General features: G+C 41.3%; 2 protein-coding genes across 2 annotated transcripts; both read right to left on the reverse strand.

Moving 5' to 3' along the window:
* Nucleotides 1-5,742: 5,742 nt before the first annotated feature.
* LOC306711679 (uncharacterized protein) lies at nt 5,743-6,744 on the reverse strand (the record flags this gene model as incomplete). The annotated part of the gene is made up of 1 exon (XM_079180695.1): nt 5,743-6,744. One exon carries the CDS (start codon nt 6,742-6,744, stop codon nt 5,743-5,745), a length of 1,002 nt encoding a protein of 333 aa, XP_079036821.1.
* A 904-nt stretch (nt 6,745-7,648) lies between these two features.
* Nucleotides 7,649-8,716, reverse strand: LOC306711519 (uncharacterized protein; the record flags this gene model as incomplete). The annotated part of the gene is made up of 1 exon (XM_079180492.1): nt 7,649-8,716. The coding sequence occupies one exon, from the start codon at nt 8,714-8,716 to the stop codon at nt 7,718-7,720; it is 999 nt and encodes a 332-aa protein (XP_079036618.1). The 3' UTR covers nt 7,649-7,717.
* Nucleotides 8,717-10,050: the final 1,334 nt, after the last annotated feature.

Raw genomic sequence — 10,050 nt, forward strand, 5'->3', positions numbered from 1 at the left:
ATGCACAAAGGCAACAGCACATTTCTTTCCCCATATTTATGACGTCAAGGAGAGTGATGATTCATGAGCAGAACAGGATGAATACAATGTATGCACGTAGAATTCTGATAAATAAAAAAATTCAGGGTAATGCGCAAGATCGTGCTATTCTTCCACACTCACACCGTCAACCACTTATAGTCAAATTGATTTAGCACGCTGTAAGCTGCAATGCATGCTGGTCCTGAACATGCACAGGTGTGAGGCATAAATAAAATACTGTCAGTCTCCAGTAAAACCGTGGGACGGTCGATAAAAAGCTCACTGGGAGTGTTTTACTGTTGTTAAGTGCTTGCACGGTAATGGCCTCAAGCCTCTTAAGGCAGCCACAGTGTGACTCCTCTCACCCACCCACAGGTAAGATTTCAATAAGTCTAACAACCTCTTTTCTTATTTCAGCCTGAGCTCAAACACACATAATGTAAGGTGACCTGTGAAATATCAAGGTGGAAGAACAAAGGTTCACTGCTGCAGACGTAGGTGTCTTTGTTAGAGGACATTTTCGTCCTGTGGTGACACTTTTTCAAAAAGTGAGGCAGCTGGGTATGATGATTGGCTAGTTTTCAGTAGTGGAGGACATTTTAAGATCCTTAAGCCATCGGAGCAATACTACAATATACAAAAACAATTACAAGTCTTAAAATTTAAGGTGAAGTTTGGCATTTTAGGAAATATGCTTATTCCTCTTTCTGGTGGAGAGTTAGATGAGAAAATTGATACCACTCTCATATCTGTTTATTGAATACTGTATACGACAACAGCCAGCAGCCGGTTAGCTTAGCTTAGCATAATGATTGGAAACAGGAGGAAACAGCCTTGCTCTGTCCAAATACAACAACATGTTATATTTTGCTTAATTAATCTGTACAAATAACAAAGTACTTATATTCACTGTTTTACGTGGGGTTGTGTGCTATTTCTTAACTGGTGGCATGTGCCAGGCAACCGACGAAAAATCCAGGATGTTACAGCAAAAAACACACAAAAATCTGGCAAATTGTATTTTAAACTATATTTTTTGCAGGAATTAAACTTGTTGAAGATATAACTTGTAATTTTCCTTTTTTGTAATTCGTTTGGCTGATTCCCCTGAGTTGATTGGATGGTTATTCATATCACCTGTTGTGCAGGGTGTGGGGACTTGCTCCTAATTAAGAATTGAGAGCAGCTTGGTGCATTTTTCCCTCTTTGCCAATCAGGGTGTGACGACGCCCTCTTTTAGGGCTTAAGAGAGGTGGGTAATGTCACACTCAGGGCATTCTGATCCTTCCTTCGTTTGAGCCGATATAAGCCAGCAACTCTGGTCTTCAGGCCTTTTTGAGACTTATTTTCTGTCTTAACTTTCCTGATTGAGGGTAATTTTGAGCATTCTGAAACCTTGTTTGAGTGAATAATCTGCATCAGGGCAGATCTTAGTGCTATGATTGCAAGAGTTTGTGCTTGTCCAGCCATAACCTAACGCCTGCAGGCTTTATTTTGTTTGTTGATTTATTTGCATTAATACCCCTTTTTATACACATTTCCTTATTACCAAAAATGCATTCATTTAACCGTGAAGGCACTTGTGAGATTTGTTTCTCAAAGTAAATATTTCTGTTTTATGTGGTTGGGAGTTGAGCTGGTTCTCTGGCTTCTTCCCGATCAGCTGAGATCTGGTGAATCACTACCACCACATAATTGGCAACCATGAAGGGACACGTCCCACAAAGAATATTCTCTCAAATAACTAGATTTAGTGTTGTGTCCCTTTTTTTTATGTCTGTGTAGCAAGTGTATTTATTGAGTGTATATTCTTGCATAGTTTATGTGGATGATATTTTATGTGTTGGTCAAAACCATCACTAGTGACCTCCCATCATGTCTTTGTAATATCCAGATTTTACAATAACCACATCTGAACCTTTGCTTGCTGAATTAGAATCCTAGCCGTCCGTGAATGTTGGCTTGGATATGGCTGCAGGATGATGATGATGATGAAGAAGGATGGTGAGATGCTCCAGTGGAGCCTCAATTTCCTGTTGATGCTGAACCTCTGTTGGCTTTAGAAGGCTTACCACTTCCGCCATTATCCCCAGTTTAGCTTCTCCCAACCAGGAACAGTCAGTTAGCCATTTCGGCTAAAGCTGAACAGTCTAGGAAAACTGTGATTAAAAAATACAGTGGATTGGCAGCGTGAGCGGCTGTCAAACATTGATGTGGGAAAACCCATCGATAAGCCTCTAAAAGTGTGTACCACTCAGATAGCAAATGTGGTGAAAACAAATGACCCGTGCTGAGGTGGAGGCTCTGGAGAGGGAACCTGTCACGCACATTTTTATGGACCGTGTTGAGGATGATTTTTTTTTTTCGTGTGGGGGATATGTGTGAAACACCTCTGACATTGTGTTTATTGTATGACGGGGGAAGTGTAGCACGCCCTCATTCTTTGATGCTTGCTGTCATTTACTTTTTCCCAATTCTTATAGCTGCATGTCACAATACCCCTGAGTTGATTGGAGGGTTATTCAAATCTGAGTCTGTTTCTGAGCAACGAAAGTCAGAATCCACTTTTAAATCAGAACTTGCTGAACTAATGAGTGAAGATTCAGCAACTACATTGACAATTTTTTGCCTCATATTTGTTCAGAAATAGATGTTGCCAGACTGCTGAGGTAAAATAACTGAAGGTTTTCTAGCGTACTTTCTTTTTTTCCAAATCGGGGGAGAGGATATGCATAATGCAGACTGAACTTACACTATGCAACGGCAGATTTGTTGTTTTCTTCAGCAACTTTATTTATAACACATATAAAAATGAGTACAGTGAAAAACCACATGCTGTACCATTCAATTAAGGATTCCTTTCCAAAATGGAATCACACGTCCTAGGAGGGATGTTTTGAATTCATCCATAATGTACAAATATACCAAGGCGGATCTTATTGACGTCCGAAGAAGGGTGCTTCGCTTTAAACGTTCCTGCTGCAAAGACTTGTGTAACTGCAATAACTCCTTTCCTTTTGAAAAGTATTTTCCAGTGTACCTCATGCTAAATGAGAGGAAAAAAAAGAAGCATTGAAGCACCTTTCCTAAGCATTTAGAGAATTCAACCCGCTCTAATCTTGGCTGCCCTTTAAATACTTCTAAGCAAAAAAGACTAATCATTATTTTAATAGCCTTGGGGAGCCCCGGTGTTCATTTCCCCTCTTTGCCAATCAGGGTATGATGAAGCCCTTCTATTAGGGCTTAATAAGTGAGGTGGGGAATTGCACACCTAGGGTAGTGGTAGGCAAAGCAGTTCTTTTCAGTGTACTGAATCACTAAAATTAAAAGGTTCACAGAAGCCTTCAGTGCTTGACCAGAGCTTTGACTGCTTGTAGTCCCACTGAAACGCGGCTAAACGTTCAGTTCAGCTGGCTAACTGCTTTACAAATTGAGAGCTAAAGTCCTACCCTATCATGGACAGCACATATGGTTTTGTGACACATAATTAAAAATGTAATATTTGTTACTACTTCCTACTGTGACTCACTCAGGGCTCATGTTCACTGTGTAGTATGTTAGGTGCACGTGAAAACGCATCGTTCCCTAGTAGTGCTTGACCTGACCGTCTGTATAGTTTTAGCGTCAATACCAGTCTCTAACCAATGAACCGGAAATTGTTGTAACCGGGAATTTAGTTGGATATAAATTGCTGTTTGCAAACGAAGGATTTTAAACACTCAGGTGGGTCCCTACATGTTCGCTCACAACTGACAGAGCTCAACTGTACTGGGAAAGGAAGAATTGTTCCATTAAGTTAGTTCACCGGAAAAAATTCTTTGATTCGAACAAATCGGTTGCGAATTATGCCAATGCGCAATGAATGAAGGGCCCCATTGCACCCAGTGCACACTGTTATGACGGGTCCCAGTACACCCAGTGCATACTATGACGGGCCCCATTACACCCTGTTATTATGAGCCCCAGTGCACCCAGTTCAGGCTATTATGACAAGCCCCAGTGCACACTTTTATGAAGGGTCCAAGTGTACACTGTTATGATGGGCTGTAGTACACCCACTGCATATTATAATGAAAAGTACAGTGCACGCTATCATGACAGGTCCCAGTCTACCCAGTGCACATTCTCATGACGGGCCCCAGTGCATGCTGTTATAAAATGCCCTATTGCACCAAGTGCACACTATTATGATGGGCCTTAGTACGTCCAGTGCAGGCTGTTATGATGGGCCCTACAGTGCATATTATTATGACAGGCCGTTGTTCACCCAGTGCATGCTGTTATGACGGGACCCAGTTCAGTCCTAATGAAAGAAAGAAAGAAAAGGAACACTATTAACAGAGTTCATAAACACAAAGCAAAGACTATACTGAATTTAATACTTGAAAATATATATTCAGAGAAATCCTATTTTAGCTTGATTATTGTAAAAATGTCAAGTAATTAGCGCACTATTATGTGCTAATGAGCAGTCCTTAAAGAAGGGCATGTCTCCATTATTTCAACACCAAGTCAGAAAGGCCACAGTCATTTTTAAGGGTGTGCCTGTGACCTTTTATATTTAGGGTGTCAGTCATTGTCAGTCATTATTAGCCAACAGCATGGCAGCGAGCCAGAAAGCAGTCTCCATTCCTCCACACCGATCAGGAGAGGGAAGTCTCACTTCCTCAACCTTTAACCTCCAGGATACAATTCAGAGAGGTAAAATGAAAGACATACACCAAACCTCTGAAGATTTCCCTCTCGCTCTTTGGGGAGCATTTACAAACGAGGTTTAATTTTCATAAGTAACAGCCTCTAGAGGAGGCAATGTGTTATATTTGATATGAGTAATAAATTACATTTGGGGCTGCACTTTCTGTGATCAAGGCTTGAGGACATGGGTGTGTGGGCACGCAGAAGATACACACACACACACACACACACACACACACACACACACACACACACACACACACACACACACACACACACACACACACACACACACACACACACACTATGAGAGAGAGAGAGACCTAAGGAAACAGAGATATTTAAACACACCCAGAAGAGGTCAGCTGGAAGACTCAGCCATTGCACTGCCCACACACTCCCACAGGCTCAACATCATTAAAAACAAACGGGCACGACTGAAACAATGCTGCAATCTGCGATGCAACCAACACCCTAGTGAGACGGATCTGTTGGAGTAAGAATTCGCCGCAAGAATATCAGAAAACCTCAAGGAAGGAGCGCTTTGATGTCTTGCGATTCTGCGTTACCGCTCTAAAAAAGCTTTTGGACTATGCTCTTAATTAAGAGAGTATGATACAAAAAAAAAATCTAGTTTGTCAAATACTTTGAATTATACCAATATACTTTGAGATTAGGTGCCTCACAGATCAAGATCAATATAACCTGAATATATTAGCATCCCATCCTAATTTGCTTTGACAGATGTTTGGCTGGGATCTGTTAAGTAAATTGGTTCTTAAATGCACTGCGCTGTCTGTTCAGCTCATTGCTTTGAAAATGTATTGAGTGTCGTACGCCACCCAGTGGGCTGGACAATATCCAAACAATGGGGTGGGATCAAGGAGACATCTTAAGAAAGTAGTGCACAGTAACAGAATGAATCATAACGTTTTATTTCAGCCTTTGACACGGTGAATTTATCATTTGACATCTGATTTCAGTGGAATGTAGAGACCAGAGTTGTAAACGTTTACCACCTCCCCATCACTGATTTTGAATCTTGTGAAGTCCAAGCTCTCTGTCAGATAAAGAGACCACTTGTCTGTGTTTAAGAGCTTCAGGCCATGCACACGTCACCTCCTCCAAGAAGACGACATTTTGAGGATGGACAGCTAGCCACTTCCACAGATACTTCATCTTCTCATCGCACACCCAGGGGTTTCCTGTTAAAATAATCTGGAAAGAGGATTTTCTGTCATCCAGCAGCCCCGTGGGGGCATGCTGCAGCTGGTTCTGATTGAGCAGCAGAAGTTCGAGATGTTGAAGACCCTGGAGGAGGGTCCCTGGCAGCTCTTGGAGCTGATTATCCTGCAAAAACAGTTGAGATAGTTTCAGGTTGTGGGTGAAGATTGTAGGTTTCATGGAGCTTAGGTTGTTACCGGCGAGATTCAGTGTCTCCAGGCTGGGGAGGTTCTTTAGGGCGTCGGGTTGTAGGTCTTGCAGATTGTTGTCACTAAAGTCTAGATTCTTCAGACTGGGCAGCTTCTGAAGAAGAGCGGCGGGTACAACCGTTAAACGGTTTCCAGACAAATCCAACCAGGTGATGCTACTGTTGCCAGAAAACCACTCGGCATCAGCTTTTTCAATCAGATTATTCTTCAGCACAAGACTACAAAGTGAGTCATGGCTGAAGACATTAGAAGGAAGATGAACCAGCTGATTTCCTGTCAGATCCAACGTGTTCAAGTGAGGAACGTTCTTCAGTAGATCTGAAGGAAGGCTTTTGAGCTTGTTGTGATACAGCTGGAGGTTGATTAAAAGGGGTACAGCACTCAGATGGCTTGCTGTAATGCTGCTGAGGTTGGTGGACTGGATGGATAGTCGAGTGGTGTTGGAAGGTAAACCATCTACAGGGAAATGTGTAAGAGCGCTTTGGCTGCACACCACCTCTGCTCTCGAAGGTGTAAAGGAACAGGAGCATAGATCTGGGCAAGAGTGGGCGCATTCAGCCAATGCAGTGAAAGTCAGGAGCATCCACAAGTTCATCTTTAAAGCACTGCATGAAGGAAACATACACAGTGTAAGAGACATAACAAGAAAATGTCATAATCTAAAAACAAATTATCATGTATTTACAAGTAATTTCACCGTTTCTGATAAGAAATAAGAAACCCTAAATCCTACCTGAACAGCACAGCAGAATCTGTTTTTAGATCACGGCTTGGTTTCATGCAATGTTGAGTGTTTTTGTTCCCAGCAGTGAATCAGGACAAAATGTTGCAATAAGCAAACAAAACCAAGCAAACAAGCCAGCTCATCAACCAGTGAGCGATTTACTTTTTTCTGTACTTTCCAAATATAAAAAACACACAAATCAATATTTTCTTTTTTTCATTCCTGCAAGAACTTTTTTATGCAGTGGTAAAATGTTGTTTTAAGTGATTTGTAAATCTTTGATTTGCGAAACATCTTATTTCCGAAAACTGAATGAATCAGGTATTACATTTAATCCATTTTAATTCTTGGTGAATCTGTTGAAGGAATAGTTTGACATTTTGGAAAATATGCTTATCCTGCTGAGAGTTAGATGAGAATATTGATACCACTCTCATATCTGTGAATTCGAGATGAAGCTTTAGCCTGCAACCACTTAGCTGAGCATAAAGACTGCAAAACAGCTCGTCTGGCTCTGTCCAAAAAGCTGCTCAATAATTATAATATATTTATGTAATATCTTGTTCGTACAAAAAATAATAAGTTTTGGTTTTTACAGGGTCGTATGCGGTGTTGGTAGATGGATTGGTTACCTTTTCAGACAGAGCCACATTGTATCTGCAATTAAAGTAAAGACGGAGAAGACAGACATTCTTGTATGCTCTCTTTACTCATATCATACTTAATTATACATTCACATTACATTAACAAAAGAGAATGTTTCAGTGATTGAAAAATAAGACAGCTATGACTGAACTGGATACATCACCGTGTCAGATAATAACCAGTGTGAGGATGGAAAACACTAAGACTGAAGCTTTAGTTCATCTTCAGTCAGTGACATTAATGAGCGCCCCACCAGAGACTGCGGTGTGGCACATGTGATGGTCTCTGGCAGGAAGACCTTCTTCTTGTTCTTCTGAAGCCACCTCCAGAGGTACTTCACCTTCCCATCACACAGCCAGGGGTTGGAGGTCAGGTCCAGCCCCTCCTCCTCTAGGGAGCTCAGAGGGTCCAGCAAACCTTCAGGGATGTGGCTCAGCTGGTTTTCATCCAGACTCAGGAGTTTGAGCTGAGTGAGCTCCTGAAAAAGGTTTTGGGGGAGTTTGTTGAGGTTATTCCGAGAGAGAAACAGATAGGTGAGGTTACGGCTGCTCTGAAGTACTGATGCATCCAGGGTGTCTAGCTTGTTGTTACACAGGTTTAACCTATCGAGTTTGGTCAGTGCGTCCAGAGAATTTGCAGAGATCTGCTCCAGACGGTTATAGGCAAGGTCCAGATTCTCCAGGTGGGGCAGCTTCTGAAGCAGCGCCGTTGGGATCTTCGTTAAACTGTTCCCAGATATGTCCAACCAGGTGATGTTGCTGTTATCAGGTAGCCACTCAGCATCCGCTTTTTTAATCGCATTGTTCTTGAGCACCAAGTTGCGGAGTGGGGCGTGGTTAAAGACATCTGCGGGTAGGTCAGAAAGTTGGTTCCCTGTGAGATCCAAAGTGTTGAGGTGAGGAACGCCTCTGAGGAGATGAGCGGAAAGGTTCTGCAGGTGGTTGCTGTACAGGTGGAGCCCCTGCAGCAGGGGCGTGGCGTTCAGCTGCTGCTCGGAGATGGAGGTGATGTTCGTGTACTGGATGGTCAGCAAGGTGGTGTTCTTCGAGAGACCCTCGGAGGGGTACTCTGTCAGAGGGACCTCATTGCAGACCACCTCGGCTCTTCTGTGGTAGCATTTGCAAAGTGGCGGGCAGGACAGAGCGCCATGCCAGAAATATGCCAACAAGAGAAAAGCAAGGCCACTCCAGGACTTCATTACTAGAAGAAGAGGAGACAGAGTTAGAGATGAGGAAAATATATAAATGACTTAAAGATCCCACTTAAGTATTTTACCACTGCAAAACATCACAAATCAATTCCAGTTTGTACACATGAAGTTCAGTACCTTGAGTTACAAAATAAAACTTACTATGTAGTTGGACGAGTGTCAGCCAGACTGCTCCTTATGTCAGATTCAGCAGTGGTCACTTGCAAATTACTGAGTAATTTGGGGAGCAGAATCCCCCAATCTAATCATTACTTATTGAGTAAACAAGGACTCACTACACAGTCATTCGTCAAGGACAGGCAGTTGCAACAGACTGTGTGACTCTAAGCTGCAGGGAAAGTACAAAACCTTAAAGTTTTATTTAATACAATTTTATAGTTCTTCCAAAAACTAGTTCTGAAATAGGATGTTGATATCTACAGAATGTGTTCGTGTGAGTTTATGAATTTTACGATTCTGATGGTTTGCCACTGAGTGACAAACTAAGTCAGATGTTATTTTGCACTTTGGATTGTTTAGATATGGGGAAGGAGGAGGAGCATGTAGGAAATAGATAAAATGCATGATAATCAATTTAAAACGAGATGGATTTTATTTATTTTTCTGAAAATGTAATTCATCTTCAGAAAAGCTGTTCATGCCACAGAATGTTTTAGAAATTATTCCCACAAATGCAACATTTTTTTAAAAAGTTGCAAAGTTTTAGGTTATATAGCATTAAGCACTGAACAAGAGTTCAATAAAATATTATTAAGCTACTTAATTTACTCCACCAACACATTTGAAGAGTAAAATACGTCTCTATTTGTTAGCTTGTTACCATTGTTTGTAACCAAAAAATATACTGCCAATAAAAAAGATATTCCATTACAAGACCTGCATCGAAAATATCCCTGAAGTAAAATGTATCAAGTATCAACAGTAAACGTACTGATAATGCAGAAGAATGTCCCTGTGAGTGTGATACTAATATACAGTATATATTGTATTTGTATTAATGATGCATTAATATGCAAATAGTGAAAAAACCCTAAAAGAAATAAGTAAAAAGAATAGTTCTCTCTGAATTGTGGCGGAGTAGAAGTATAAAGTTGCATCCTCAAGTAAGATTAGACGTACCTCAGATGTGTCTACTACACACTTAACACACTACTGCAAAAAAAAGACATCCTTTTTAGAAATATAAATCAAAAGACAAGAGACAAATTAATGTTGAATCACGATGAGAAGGAAGAAATGCCAGGAGAAGGCTGCGTGCCGTCTGAGGTCGCAGTGGTCGGTACAGCAGGTTTCATGGTTATTTAACCAGAACATACAGTCAC

The sequence above is a fragment of the Pholis gunnellus genome (assembly GCF_910591455.1).
Source record: "Pholis gunnellus genome assembly, chromosome: 19".
Lineage (NCBI taxonomy): Eukaryota > Metazoa > Chordata > Actinopteri > Perciformes > Pholidae > Pholis > Pholis gunnellus.